Source organism: Leopardus geoffroyi, chromosome C2 (genome assembly GCF_018350155.1).
Source record: "Leopardus geoffroyi isolate Oge1 chromosome C2, O.geoffroyi_Oge1_pat1.0, whole genome shotgun sequence".
In the NCBI taxonomy this organism is placed as follows: domain Eukaryota; kingdom Metazoa; phylum Chordata; class Mammalia; order Carnivora; family Felidae; genus Leopardus; species Leopardus geoffroyi.
In genome coordinates, this window is record NC_059333.1 from 46,306,420 (window position 1) to 46,322,951 (window position 16,532).

Sequence of the window (16,532 nt, forward strand, 5' to 3'; positions counted from 1 at the left end):
AATTTTAGGATCAGATACTTAAAGAATTTGTAAACAGATTTACTACAGGCTAAAAGTTAAACTTTAAAAACTATTAATTAAATGGAAAACAACACTAAGGTACAATTTAATGTGCAAATAAAATGCCACTACTTCATGTTACCTTTAGTGATTGTCTTTGATACATATTTTCTCATTACCGTCGTCAAGTGTGGACATGTCAGAAGGAAACAAGACTCTGGTCACTGAGTTTATTCTCACAGGACTTACAGAGAGATCATGGCTGCAGTTCCTCTTTTTCCTCATGTTCTTGGTCATCTACATCATCACCATGGTGGGCAACGTTGGACTGATGGCTCTTATTTGGAAGAATGCCCATCTTTACATGCCTATGTACTTGTTCCTTGGTGGTTTAGCCTTTGCCGATGCTTGTACTTCAACCTCTGTAACTCCCAAGATGCTAGTCAATTTCTTAGACAAGACTGCAATGATATCCCTAGCAGAGTGCATCACCCAATTTTACTTTTTTGCTTCCAGTGCAACTACAGAATGTTTCCTTCTGGTAGTGATGGCCTATGACCTCTATGTAGCCATATGTAACCCCTTGCTTTATCCAGTGATAATGTCCAACAGACTCTGCATTCAGTTGATAATTATTTCATATGCAATCACTTTTCTGCATCCCCTGATTCACATGAGTTTGTTATTAAGATTAACTTTCTGCAGGTCTAACATTATTATAATGTTAGAATATTATTCTATGTATAGAATGTATAGAATATACATTATTATAATGTATTAGAATAATACATTATTTCTACTGTGAAATTTTACAACTATTCCAAATTTCATCTATTTGACCCATCTATTAATGCACTAATGATATTTATTTTTGCAGCTTTAATACAAATATCCACTTTCATGACCATCATAATCTCTTATCCTCGCGTGCTCTTCGACATTCTGAAAAAGAAGTCTGAAAAGGGCAGAAGCAAAGCCGTCTCTACATGCAGTGTCCACTTGCTCTCTGTCTCATTGTACTGTGGCACTCTCATCTTCACGTATGTGCATCCTGCATCCAGTCTAGCCGAAGATCAGGACAAATTGTATTCCCTATTTTACACTATTATAATTCCCCTGCTAAACCCATTTATTTACAGTTTGAGAAAATAAAGAGGCTATAGGTGCCTTGAGATGAGCTACAAAGAAGTAAATAGTTGTCAAGGGAAATTTCAAATTGTTTCTGTTCTCACCCTTTGCATAAACGAGTTCTTAAATCTTACAGATTAGCCATGGTTCTGCCCTTTTGCTAAAGAGCTAGTGGTCAGGGTGGTCGCTACGCAATGGGTGAAGGTACCCAGCTTCACACAATGTTTACTTGGATATACGTCCAATTAAAGTTATTACGTCAGTTGAAATGACTCCTACTACTAATTGTTGATTTATTTAAAAATATTGTAATTCCTTTTTATCTGAACATTTAGTCTTTGAAAATTTGATATCTGCAAGGGACTCCTCCCCTAAATTCCACTTAATAATTGACAGTAACTGAGGCTGGTGTGTAAGTGGGAGTCATTTAGTTCATGACTGATCCTAGCTCACTGAGCTCGACCTGCATGTTAATAAGGCTCTGTGATGTTTTACCACATCATGATAAAATGATAAAAACTTAGATTCTTGGAAGAAAAATGTTTCCAAAATAAAGGGGAGGAAAATTACTAAAAATGAAGAGTTTGAAAAAATTGGTGCATTTTAATAACAACAGTTAAAAAAAAAGTTGGCTTGAATTAAATAATGGAACATCAAGATTTTAATTTCCCATATCTAGAAGCCCACATACTAACTTTCATACAGGAAGGGCAATATAATATAATGGTATTTTGGAATTTGCAGATTTGGAAATATCTCAAGACATAGCTTTCTTAGATATTACAGATCTCCTGTACTCTATTTACATGACTATTTTGTTAGCAATAGTAAGTTGGTAAACATTTGCATAGAGATTGCTTTGCTCTCCTACACTAGGTAGATGGCAAAGCGGAGGGCAAGGATGAGAAACTGGTTAAGCATATATGGATGCAGGCAAAAAATTGAGCTAGTGGTCCTTTTTTCTTTAAGTGTATTTATTTATTTATTTTTGAGAGAGAGAGAGAGAGAGAGAGAGAGAGATACAGAGACAGAGAGACAGAGAAAGAGAGGGTGCACATATGGGGAGGGGCAGAGAGAAGCAGAGATAATCCCAAGTAGGCTCCCCGCTGTCAGAGCAGAGTCCAACACTGGGCTGGAACTCACAAACTGTGTGATCATGACCTGAGCCAAAATCAAGAGTCATATGCTTACCTGACTGAGCCAACCAGGCACCCCTAGACTAATTTATTTTAGTATACTACAATTGACATAGATTCCTTTTTTTCTTTTCGTTTCTTTTTCTTTCCTTTCTTTTCTTTTCTTTCTTTTTTTTTTTTTTTTTTGGCGAGGACTTAATTATGTTCCTTGAGCAATCTGTTTGTTCAAGCACTGTGTTTTAAAAAAAAAGAATTCATAGGAAATAAAAATTAAATTCAAGTTGTTGAAGCAGGAGTGAAAATGGTCCTCTTGTTGAAGTATTTTAAAAGTTATATTTAGGGTTTTTTTTTTCTTTAATTCCAACAAACATCAAAATACTTATCTAAAATGAAGACAGTATGCATCATAAATTTATCAATCATTTGACTTATGAATATAAATGAAAATATTCAATTCATTTTAATAGGCTTACAATTTTATTGCCATAGGTTCCCATTAGAAATAGCTTTTTAAAATGTTAGACAACTGAATGCATTCTTTTGAAAAGTACTATTGGCTGCAGAAAACTGTGGTTAATTTTACTCTTTTGGTGGCTAACAATGGCACAGGATTTTTAAAAAAAATTTTTAATGTTTATTTACTTTTTGAGAGAGACAGAGAGAGAGTGAGTGGGGCAGGGGCAGAGAGAGGGAGACACAGAATCCAAAGGAGGCTCCAGGCTCTGAGCTGTCAACACAGAGCCCGACATGGGGCTTGAACTCACAACCCGTGAGATAATGACCTGAGCTGAAGTCAGATGCTCAACCAACTAAGCCACACAGGCAACCCCCCTGCCCTGCCGCCTTTTTTTTTTTTTAATATCTAATGTGGATATTTTTAATTTATAGGTTAGGATTGATTTTTGCATTACATTTTCCTTACTTTTGATTAGGGCCCTGTTCCAATAATTTACCATTATGTTCTGTTACAATCTTTTAAATTTTTGTTATCATTTTGACAAAAATAAATGTTTCCATGCAGATATGTCTCGACAGTTGTTTTGTTTGTTTGTTTTATTTTTTTGCTTTTTTGTTTGGCAAAAAAAGGGTATGGCACTTACATAATGTTTCTAATTTCTGCAATGATATTTCATGACAGAATTATTAAAGGTAGAACCAATTATTAAAAACTTGTTAATCTTTTAGTATATGTAATGCTAACAAATGAAGACTTTGTTTTGTAACCACAGTGAAATTATTATACATAACAGAATTAATTGCTTAACATTATTTAATATCAATGTGTTCCGTATTCCCAATTTATATCAAAAATTTGTTGTTTCTTTGAATCAGGATTTAAACAAAGTATATCTATTGCATTTTGATGATGGTTCTTAAATTTCTTTTCATCTATAATAGTTTTCTCTTCCTCCTTTTTTCATGTCATTTATCTGTTGAATAAACTGGTTTATTTTCTATAGAATTTTTCACATTTTGGATCTGGCTGATAGTATCTTTGTGATAAAGGTAATGTATACTTAGAGAACTGATGATAGAATTAGATCTACAAGCTTACTTAAATCCAGAACATATTAATTTTATTAGCTGTGGATGGCCTATTGTGTGTCATTAAGAATAAAATTTGTGATTTTATTTTTAATAAAACTATTCACTTCATCCATATTTTAAAATTTATTTATCTAGAACTAGACAAAGACTCATATAATAGTTTTTACATTTATGGATTTGGAAGGTTACTTCCCTTTTATCATTTTTTTCTCACTTAGGAAAATGTAGGTTAGCTAATAATTTTTCTATTTTGTAGGTATTTTAAAAGAATTAGCTTATAATTTTAAAAATTACATCTAACTTTGTTTGCTCTTATCTAATTCTTTACTTTCTCCTAGTTTTAAATTTTTTTCCATTGGCTCTCCTCTCTTGTAATATTTTGGTTTCTTCTAGATTTTATATCCATAGTTGAATTTATTGATTTCATTTTAGCTTTATTTTTGATATGGTCTGTATTCTTTTTTTTTTAATTCTTTTTTTTTAATATTTATTATTCTTGAGAGACAAAGAGACAGAGCATGAGCAGGAGAGGAGCAGAGAGAGAGGGAGACACAGAATCCGAAGCAGGCTCCAGGCTCTGAGCTGTCAGCACAAAGCCCAATGTGGGGCTCTAACCCACAAACCATGAGATCATGACCTGAGCCAAAGTCAGTTGCTTAACTGACTGAGACACTGAGCCACCCTGAAGTTGTCTGTATTATATTATGGATTTTCTTCCAAATGGAATTTAGTTGCTGAGTGTTTTGCATGTTTCTGGTTTTCTACCTCTTATTGTTCATATGGAGTTTCCATTTATGTTAACTTTCTACAGATCCAACATAAAAATATCAGTTCTATTTTGAATTCTTGTTGCCATATAAAATTTCCAAACAGATGAATCTATTAATGCATTGATTCTTTTTGGTTTCTCAGTCTTTATTCAAACTTCACTCCTATGAACGATTAAATTAAGTTTCTTACACCCATGTCATCTTTGGCATACTGAAAAAGAATTATGAAAAAGGTTGAAGTAATGCCTTCTCCACAGCAGTGGCCATTTGCTCACTGTTCTCCTGTTCTCTTACAACATTTTTTTTTCAGATTTGTGAGTCTTGAATCTGCCCCAGATGAAGAACAGGGCAAAATGCATCCTTTGTTGTATATTATTGCAATTCTCTACTAAATCTCTTCCTACACATACAGCAAAAGAAACAAATTTAAGGTGGACTAATAAAATGATAAAGGAATACACATTTCTCAAATAAAATGTCCTTACTATTTTTTCAATTTTTATTTAAATAAGCACAAAACCTAAATGGACATCTTGCACATTGATAATACTCAATGCATTTTTAGTTAAAAAAATAGAAAATGTGTAAACTTTATATTACTATGTTATAAAAATATGGCTGATGACTTTAAGCAATTATTAAGTCTTTTAAACACCCAGTCAATTTGTCAGAATTTAAGATTTGTTCTTCAGCTATAGGCAAGAGTGAAGCAATGTTTCAGTTGCTTTCACTCTTATATCATCATCTTAGTAGATGACTATTGAATGAGTAAATGCATGAGAGCTCTACTTCCAATGATAACCCATTCTGGAAACAGTTTGAAGCACATGCAAAGTCTTCTAAAAGCCTTCCATAAAACCAAACAATTTCCAGCTGCATTATTCTTGCTTTGTAAGACTTTTATACCCAAGAAATTATTTCGAATTAAATAGTATAAAGTTCATGAGTTTTAAAAACAAAAGTGACTATACACATCATCTTAAAGCATTTCAAGGTAATTACAGTCACCTAAAAAAAAAGTACTTCTAAATAAGTATCCTCCTTGCTGACATTAAAATATTTGTCTAAACATATAGACAAATACATAGCAATACTTTTCACAATAAGTAGAGTTAAAATTTTCTGGTAAGTATGAATTACCCTTTTCATTCTGACAGTATCAATGAAAAAAATCATTATTAGAAGTACTGTTTACACAAAATTAATTTTTTAGTAATTACAAACCACTTGAAAATTTTCAGTGTTTCTAATCAGTCTTCTAATAATGGTGTTTCATTTTAGAGGGACTGATTAAATTAAAACTTTATTATATCCTCCTATCTCCTTGTAATTTTTTTCCTTCCAGCATGGTATCCACTGTAAGCTTTTTGACCTCTTTATTTATATTCTTGTATTTTGGTGAACAATAAAACAAAAATATTTGTCTAAATAAATGAGCAATGATTTTCTGTTTCTGCTACATTTCTTTCCTGATGTATGATTCTTAGACAATAATTCCTACTCTATTCTGTGTTGCTTAACATACATTTTTACAGAAAATTCTGTATATAAGCTAGCATTGTACTGAAAAATAGTCTATTAAACGCTAAGTGCCTCCTACACCACTGCTTCTACTGAGCCTAAAGTAGGTCTGTGGGCCTACGTGTACAGGTGGTACTACGTGTGGGTACCACCTTGACAACAGTGGATTAGAGAAGTCACATTACGCTTTTCAGTCTACAGACCTCTCATAGTTTTTCTACTGTTTCTGTTTTTGCCATCTCCATGTACATCCATTCTATGCCTAATGATGTATGGGGTCAGGCCATATGAATATGGTTTCTGTCACCATGAATGCCATGTTAAGAATATCTGAGACAATAATATTAATAAGGCCAGCTACTCAAAACTGTACTAAAATTTCTGTTTGGGCCAGATGAGTAGTCATCTTATGATATAAATCAGTGGAACACATACCAGGGGAAATATTATCCATTTGTAATTAAACTGGTAGGAGAATAGGTAATGGGTATTTGACATGTACGTAATAGGTTGTTGAGCATTAGAATTGGGGTTTTATTCAAATTGCAAGGACTCAGAGAAGGTTTTTGAGTGGGATAATTTGATAAGGGCTAAACTATATTTGAATGCATGATCTAATATATTGGCATGCACATTGAATGCTAGACAACATTATCAATGAACTGAAGAAATACGAGGCCTTAGCCATCGTATAAAATCTGAGAAAAAGGCAAATTAGGTGATAAATTAAATGTAAATCTACCACCACACTCCATCACCCAAACCAATGGAACGTTGTTTCTATGAATGGCACCATTAAGAAAAAATACTGTATCAATAGCAGACTGGCCATCTGATTTCACTGGAACAGTTCATTGTACTGAGACAAAATCACAGCAGTTCCATGGAAATATTGTGTGGTAAATTTATACCAATACATTAAATATTAATTAATTAGTGTCCTAGGCTATAGGGAGGAGAATAAAGCTCTTTAAGTTGAGGCTGTGTCACTTTCTCACTGATCAAAGATCTGAAGAAAAAGCATTACAATCTCTGAACATGGAACATAAATGGGTCACTCAGAAGGATATTTTCTTTCTTTTAGTACTTGGGAATATGGCTGCTTCTTACATAGGAAAATCCATCAGGCTCTGGGCTGATGGCTCGGAGCCTGGAGCCTGTTTCCGATTCTGTGTCTCCCTCTCTCTCTGCCCCTCCCCGGTTCATGCTCTTTCTCTCTCTGTCCCAAAAATAAATAAACGTTGAAAAAAAAAGAATTTACATAGGAAAATCTATCCCATAAATTTCCACCTCTCCAATCTCAGTGATAAGCTAAAAAAAAAAGTGGGGGGTGCTGAGTTACAACCAAATCAAGAAAGAAAGTATATTTTCTTCTCCTTCCTACTTTTCTACTTCCATAATCTACTTAAATGCTCCTAGAGCCCAATAACCAAAAAATCCTTAGAATTCCAGGCACAATGGAGAATATACTTGTAAAGCAGTTAGGATCCTGTAGTCAAACATCCTCAATTTTTACAAGTGAGGAGTGTTAATGCTATACCACACAGAATTAACAGAGGCAGTTCCTTATAACTTTTATTCTCACTTGAACACGCGAGGCTTCCTCTTGTACATTCAATAAGCTACTACCTGAGAGCAAGAGACATCAGCAATTAACTGAGTTCAAGAGTCAGTTGCAGTCATCAGGCCAGGAGTTGTGTTGTGTGAAATGGCAAAACAAATTAACAGCAGCAAAAATTAAAAGTTGGAACAAAGGCTCTGACGCTGGTTGAGTTAGTATTAAGGTGTTCTGAAGGAGAATGAGGGGAATAAAGCTTCCAGCTGAACTGGAAAACAAAGCCTCTGTGGCCAAGAGTAAAACATAATGCAATGTTTAAAAGTTACTGCTCTGATGAGGAACCACAGGGCCTCTGGTATTAAATTTGCACAATCCACAAAGTTACCCACACACAGCATAATTTTCCCTTTCACTGAGTGAATTCACAGTTACTACACAACCAGTATTCCCAGAGAAAGCCTTTCAGCTCAAGAGAACTGAGCCACAAATCCTATTATCCGTCAGAAATTTGGGGCTTTACTATCCCCAACCTACATCAGATTTCTGTTGTATGCTTTACTATGTCTAAGTAAGTGAAAGGATAATTTTGCAATTCTTGTTTGTCATTTTCCTATGACCTGTTCCCATTACTACAGAAAATGTAGTGCTAACCAGTGGGCACTCTCAGGCTTCTACCCTGGTTCTTGAGCCCTTGTCAGCCCCATCACAAAAGTGTGTGTGTGCTGCTCACACAGAGGCAAGCATGTCACACAGATTCTGATGGGCCTGGAGAGATGCTGGCAGCTTTGCAGCTGTTTAAGGAGAACTCCTTACATTGTTACACTAAGATTAGAAAAACAAAGGGATAAATTCTGGTTTTTTGTTTTTGTTTTTTTTCTCATCAACATTGCATATGAAAGCCATGATTTTTAACCTTTTAATTTACTATACATTTTGATTTTTAACTTCAGCTCCTAGATTCTGTTGTCAAATAAATATATTAGAAAATACACATAGATTATTAAAAGGATATGTGAGTATTCTAGGCAGGAGATGGAGTTTTCTTGAATTTTGAGAAAAGTGGGTGGTTTCAACAGATATTAAAGAGATAAAAGCCATGAGTTTGATAATAGTTCTGATGGGTTCAAGGCGGGAATTCAGTGTCAAGGATGACTCTCAGGTTTCTTTCTTTAAAAACGGGGTAACGATGATGCCATTAACTGAGAATGGGAAGGCAGGATGAGGGCCACACTTGGTGATACTGTTTACAAAGACTCTGAATTTGGATCTGGACATTCTGAGTTTCATGAGTTTTTGAGACATTTGAAGAAACTATCCGGTGGTTGGAATATGGCAACATCAAGAGCAGTAAGAGAAAGGAAATTATTATGACCTAAAAATTGCTCAGGGGTAGTTTGTCAAGATGCCCTCACAGTGAACTCTAACGACACAAAGTGTATTTCTAATTGTTACACCTGCTATGCCTGGGTTATTCCCCAATTAGCTCACAATGCCCAGTAGAACAGCTTTGCCCCCATCCTACAGGGAATTAATCCATTGGTAACTTTTACTGAGGGAATTTAAAATATATTTTTTTCTTTTTCATGAATAGATTTGGAAAAGAGTACAAATAAATACCTTCTCCCTGCAGTTGAGGTTTCCAAAGAAAATCTTTGCGCAAGTAATCACTGCTTCATTCTGCACCTTCCACTTTTCTTCATTTAAAGATTTTAGGAGGAAGTACAGTGGATGTGGGTGTGAAAGCAGCTAGAAACTTCATCAGTTTGGCGATTCATAAAGATGTCTCTGGCCCCAATGTAAAGTATGGCAGAGGGAAATTTATATTTCTTCCCTTTAGAAACCCACCATCTTTACTTCAAGAAACCCACCATCTTTCCTTCAAGAAACCCATCATTTCTCAATCTTGAAAAGACTTTAAGAAACTGAGTGAGGACACTAGGATCCGTCTAATTTTCATTATTTGTAGTTTTTCAATTTTTTTATTTGATAATGAGACATCCAGGTGAGAAATGAAAATCCTGGTAACCCTATGAGGTTTTTCGTTTAACTTCAGGGTAGACCATTCTGGATGCTTGTCATAAATACTAAATGTTTGACTGATGAGGAGACACAAATAATAATATTTCTTTTTAATAGTAAACTTGAGATAATAGAAAAAGGAGGCAAATGATAAAATGATGATAATGACTCAAGAATTTCAGAGGTTATTTCATACCATAGAAACTTTTCATTGTCAGGCTAAGGACAACTAAATTATGCTGCTTAAACTTCCTTAATTTGTTCATGGAATCATGAAAAGATGAGCTAAAGTCACCAATGATAACATTATTAAGCCCCTTGTTTCCAATGGATATATGTGTGTGCATATGTGTGTGTGTGTATATATATACACACACATATATATGTGTATATCTATATGATATAGAGATACATATGGATATTGAAAAGATCTAAGAACTTAATAGTTCTTGACCTAATTATAAAAATAGGGTGTATCAATTATGGATTTAAAGTTGGCAAGAAACCTAGGCAGGCTCACTCAGGACAAAACCCCACCTTACAAATTAAATGACTTGCCCTCAGTGTCTATTAAGGCTAATTTTTAGAAGAGACATTTCAGTCATTCTTGCTGCATGTGCTGTGTTTCTAGGCCTTCTCATGGGTATATGCTTTAAAAGATAAATTTTTAATGTTATTTGAGAGAGGGGGGAGAGAGAGCAAGGGAGGGGCAGAGAGACAGAGAGAGAGGGGCACAGAGGATCTGAAGTGGGCTCTGTGCCGACAGCAGAGAGCCTGATGCGAGGCTGGAACCCATGAACTGTGAGATCATGACCTGAGCTGAAGTTAGATGCTTAACTGATGGAGCCACCCTTGCACCCAAAGGATAAATTTTTAAAGCTATTTTTTTTTCTATTCTCAAGGAATATGGGAAATAACTCCTCATTCTCCCTAATGTTGAACCATTATGAAAATATTGTCTATGGAGCTATTTTAAAGTTAAACAATACAATTTGGATATATAGGTAGATTTTTAAATGTATTTTAATCAGCAAGAAGTGTGTGTATAAAATTGTGTTATTCATTTTATTTTGGGAAACAATGAATTTACACATCAAATTATAGATAGATTTTTCTCCTTCTAGGTGATCTAAGAGTCTGTGCACTCACCTCTAAATACCTTGGGATCTCTTCTTTGGATTTGCTTTTAGACAACATTTATAGGTCATAGAACAAAATCAAGCAAATTATTTCAGGGATGCATCAAATATAAAGAAAGGAACCTGAAAATGAAGAAAACTATTTAAAAAAAACATTGTGTTTATATATCTAACTTTGTTTACAAAAAAACTTTTGTCTGAGAGAGAGGGAAATTACTCTCGATGGATGAATTCAGATACAACTGAAAATATTCAAAAGCATATGCTACATAATCCAAAACCTTTTCTGTATTTTAAAATACAGAAAACCTATAAAATAAAATTTACTTATGATTAATTCCTAATTTTTCATTAAAATATTTATTGACACCTACTAAATGCAATAGTATTATTATTCCTGTTGCTCTCTTTTTCTCTTCTTTACTATTAAAATTTAAGACTATACTTAAATATATGTCATTGACCATATATAAATATCTATAATTCTATAAAATAGGATGACTATATATTGTGCTTTTATCACAAAAGCAGTTTTGGAGGTACTGTGTATTTTTCTCCTCCTTTATTCTCCCCTCTCACCTCCCCCAGACAATAAATATTAACAAGCTAGGGTCTATCATTTTTTTTTTTTATTTTTTTAACGTTTATTTATTTTTGGGACAGAGAGAGACAGAGCATGAATGGGGGAGGGGCAGAGAGAGAGGGAGACACAGAATCGGAAACAGGCTCCAGGCTCTGAGCCATCAGCCCAGAGTCTGACGCGGGGCTCGAACTCACGGACCGCGAGATCGTGACCTGAGTTGAAGTCGGACGCTTAACCGACTGAGCCACCCAGGCGCCCCAATCATTTTATACAATCTTTATGTTCTTATGGTTTTTGCAAATATGTGTGTGTGTGTGTGTGTGTGTGTATTCACAGATCTACAGAATGGGATTATCTATTTGTTTAATGAGATAATGTTAAATACATTTCTCTGCATCTTATTTTTCTCACATTCCTAGCAATTGTGGAAATTTCTTTCAGACAACTCGTAGATCAATAGCTCATTTTATTGATTTTAGCCATAATATTGGTTAGTCTGGTTATGCCAAAATTTGTTCAACCATTGTTTCATCCTGTCGGTTTACATATTATTTCCAGTCTTTTGCCACTGTGAACAATGTTGTTGTAGACTTTTCTACCTATGAAATATGTTATTGCTATAGAATAGATAGAAGGCATGGGTTGCTGAGTTGAAAAGTATGTGTATTTTTATTTATTTTTCATTATTAAAAAAAACTTAATGCTTATTTATTTTTGAGAGGGAGAGACAGAGCAAGCTGAGGAGGTGCAGAGAGAGAGAGGAAGACACAGAATCTGAAGCAGGCTCCAGGCTCTGAGCTGTCAGCACAGAGCCTGACATGCGATTCGAACTCGCAAACTGTAAGTGAGATCATGATGTGGGCCAAAGTTGGGTGCTTAACTGACTGAGCCACCAAGGTGCCTCTGTGTATTTTTTTTTAAATATTACCAAATTGTTTTTCAGTCTTAATAATTTACATTTTTATTAGTAAGGGTGACAGTGGCATTTTCTAAATTCTAACAATCAGATTTTGCTAATCTGAGGAATGAAAAATAACGTCTTATTTTATTTACACATCTTGAGTACTAGGGAAGGTGCTCACCTTCCTCACATTAACTCAATGTGTTGATATATTCTGTGACTTGCCCATTCAATTCCATTTTTGTTTTCTGTCAAATTACTTGACTTTTCTTACCAATTAGTAATATTTCCTAGCATGTGATAGGAACTAATATTTAGCCTATTATATTAACTACACATATTTTTCCAACATTTTATTCATCTTTTACCTTGTGAAATATTTGATACATACTTCATTTTCATGTAGTTAAACATTATATTAAATACACTTATATCCTTATGTATAATTCGTGGGTTTCTTAGAGATTTTTGTAATATATTTAAATTATATTTATTTCATGAATTTTCTTAGAATATTTAAATTGTTTTTTTTTTAATTTTTTACTTTTAAGCCCTTGATCCAGTAACAATTTTAAAACAAACATGGAAAACAAAGCCATTCTTACTTTTTTTTTTCTGAAATAGGCAAATGTAGCCATAATATTTTCTCAATTGAAAAATCACCCATGTACTATGTTAAATTCCAATACATATACTTGAATCAGTCTTTGGAGTCTTTATTTGGTTTTACTATTATATTTTCCTATTTTCATGTCATATTATATTCTATTAAAGGCTTTATGTTGTAACACCACTGCACACTTTGTTACTGTTCATATTTTCCTTGTCTCTTTAAAATAATTTTATTTTATAAGAACTTTATGCTTATGCTATTATGTTAAAAAGCAGTTAGGATTCAGGGGCACCTGGGTGGCTCAGTCAGTTAAGTGACCAACTCCTGATTTTGGCTCAGGTCATGATCTTGCAGTTTGTGGGATCGAGCCCCACACTGAGCTCTGTGAAGCCTGCTTGGGATACTCCTCTCTCTGCCCCTCTCCTGCTCAGGCTCTGTCTCTCTCTCTCAAAATAGATAAATAAAAATAAATAATCTTAAAAACAACTAACTGAATTTAATTTCTAGCTGAAATTGAATTCTAATGACATATTTATAATACTAGGTCTTCTTATCTGAGAACTTATTTTGGCTATTTCTTTAGAAATTGTATAATACTTTTCGGTAAGCTTTACAATTTTATTCACAAGGTCTTATATATTTTAAAAATATTTCAATGTGTTTTAAGGTGTATGGCTATTGTAACTGATATATATCCTTTTTATTTCTTTCTTGCTTGCACTGAAAAAAATCTCGTGATTATTTATGTATTCATCCTGCATCTGGTACTTATTAAAGTCATAATGTTATTTGTTTAATTATAACAATATAACATTAGTAAAAATATGAATTTATCTCCTACAATTTTTATGACATTTCATTAATCTTTGTTATATTTTGTTTTCATATCTTAGATGTATTGAAGTTTCTGAAAAATACTGTACAATAATGGTCAGAGTAAGCATTTCAATCTGTCCTAATTTGAGGAAGATGCTATATTGTTTAGAATGTATGCTATTGGCTTTGATTACGCATCTTTAGCATATTTCAAAAGCTTAATTCTATTTTTAAAGCTTTTATAATTAGAAGATGATTATTAAATTGAAATTAATTTTTTCCAAATTAAAAAACAAAACCACTTCTCTTATACAAGTAATAAACTCTATATATATAATAAATTATATATAATAAATATGTATAAATATAAATACATAAAATATACATAATAAATTCCATATATATGGTGTGTATATGATATATATATATATATATATATATATATATATATATTCCCCTTAATTTTGAGGAACAGTTGCCCAAATACATATTGTTTGTAAAGAATACTGAAGTGTAAAGATAAATGTTCTGGTTAAAAGGGATATGTAAATAAGCAAGATACATTTATTTGCAAATAAAATGTGATTATTTTCAGTCTTTTATGACTCTGTTTTTCACTTATTCTTCCATTTCAGTGATCAACTTGAGTGAATCTGATGGAAACAAAACACAGGTGACGGAGTTTGTTCTCATGGGACTCACAGATCTACCAGGGCTGCAGGTCCCCCTGTTCCTGGTGTTCTTGGTCATCTACCTCACTACCATGGTGGGCAACCTCGGACTGATTTTCCTCATCTGGAAGGACCCCCATCTTCATACCCCCATGTACTTACTCCTTGGCAGTTTGGCCTTTGCAGATGCTTGTTCCTCCACCTCTGTGACTCCCAAGATGCTGATGAATTTTTTATCCAACAATCACTTGATATCCCTGGTTGAATGCATCACCCAATTTTATATTTTTGCTTCCAGTGCAAACACTGAATGTTTCCTTCTGGTAGTGATGGCCTATGATCGCTATGTAGCTATATGTAATCCTTTGCTTTATCCAGTGGTGATGTCCAATATCTTTTGCATTCGGTTATTAGGTGTTTCATATATTATAGGGTTTCTTCATCCTATGATGCACACCAGTTTGTTATTTAGATTAACTTTCTGCAAGTCCAATGTAATACATTATTTCTACTGTGAAATTTTACAACTGTTTAAGATTTCCTGTACTGACCCTAGAGTTAATATGCTCTTAATTTTTATATTTTCAGTCTTTATACAATCTTTCACCTTTATGACTATTATCATCTCTTACTCCCATGTCCTCTTTGCCATCCTGAAAAAGAAGTCTGAAAAGGGCAGGAGCAAGGCCTTCTCCACATGCAGCGCCCACCTGCTCTCTGTCTCTTTGTTCTATGGCACTCTCTTCTTCATGTATGTGCATCCTGGGTCTGGCCCAGCTGAAAATCAAGATAAAATGTATTCTGTATTTTACACAATCATAATTCCCCTGCTAAATCCTTTTATTTACAGTTTGAGAAACAAAGAGGTTATAAATGCCTTGAGGAGAATAATAAAATATAAATAGTTCTTAAGGCAAAATTTAAACTTGCTCATTTCAAACTTTGCAAAATACAAGGGGTCTGAAGTTATGAAAAGCAGCTTTGGCTTTATAAGTTTAACAGAAGGCAGTGTCTAGGGCAGTTTCTGAGTGCTATATGATGAAAGCTTCATTGGGTATTTGTTTCAATGTAAGGAGATCTTAATATCACACAGAACTGAATCACTGATTAAAAATAGACCACCTTTAAGAAAACTAAGCATTTAAAATTTGTGATTTTTGACTCTTTATACATTTCCTCTAAATTAGATATAATAATAGTTTGTAATATGATTGTAGCAGATATTTATGTTTCTTTGCTTGAGGCTGGTATGACTGAGCCAAGATAATTGTCCAAAGCCTGCATATCAAAAGTTTTGCTGCTTTTCCAGTTTGCATTCTGACCAACAGTATAAGAGGGTTTCCTCTTCTCTTTATCCGCAGCAACACCTGTTGTTTCTTGTGTTGTTAATTTTAGCCATTCTGGCAGGTATGAGGTGGTATCTCACCGTAGTTTTGATCTGTATATCCCCGATGATGAGTGATGTCAAGCATCTTTTCAGGTTTCTGTTGGCCATCTAGATGTCTTCTTTAGAAAAATGTCTATTCATGTCTTCTGCCCATTTTTTAAGTAGATTATTTGTTTCTCCCATGTTGTGTTGTACAAGTTCTTTATATACTTTGGATATTAACCCCTTTATCACATATGTCATTTGTAAATATCTTCTCCCATTCCAAAGACTGCCTTTTAGGTTTGTTGATTGTTTTCTCCACTGTGTAGAAGTTTTTATCTTCTTTTTTAATGTTTTTTTTTTTTTTTTTTTTTTTTTTTTTTTTGAGGAGAGAAAGCATGAATGGGGTGGGGGGAGTGAGGGAGACAGAATCTGAAGCAGGCTCTGCGCTGTCCGCACAAAGCCAACGTGGGGCTTGAACTCACAACTCACAAACCATGAGATCGTGACCTGAGCCGAAGTTGGACCTCAACTGACTGAGCCACCCAGGCACCCCAGAAGCTTTCTATCTTAATGAAGTCCCAATAGTTTATTTTTGATTTTGTTTTCCTTGCCTCTGGCAACATGTCTAGTAACAAGTTGCTATGGCTGAGGTCAAAGAGGTTGCTGCCTGTGTTCTCCTCTAGGATTTTGATGGTTTCCTGTCTCACATTTAGGTCTTTCATCCATTTGGAATTTATTTTTGTGTATGGTGTAAGAA

At 34.0% G+C, this 16,532-nt stretch overlaps 2 protein-coding genes across 2 annotated transcripts; both read left to right on the plus strand.

The window, feature by feature from the left end:
• The first annotated feature begins 190 nt into the window (after positions 1-190).
• Positions 191-1,177, plus strand: LOC123576087 (olfactory receptor 5AC2-like). Its single transcript, XM_045437090.1, is given in 4 exon segments — positions 191-723; positions 782-836; positions 838-1,146; positions 1,148-1,177. Coding segments are annotated over 4 exon segments (921 nt in total). The 5' UTR covers positions 191-196.
• A 7,702-nt stretch (positions 1,178-8,879) lies between these two features.
• On the plus strand, positions 8,880-15,308 carry LOC123610316 (olfactory receptor 5AC1-like). The gene is made up of 2 exons (XM_045500969.1): positions 8,880-8,982; positions 14,368-15,308. The coding sequence occupies exons 1-2, from the start codon at positions 8,880-8,882 to the stop codon at positions 15,306-15,308; spliced, it is 1,044 nt and encodes a 347-aa protein (XP_045356925.1).
• Positions 15,309-16,532: the final 1,224 nt, after the last annotated feature.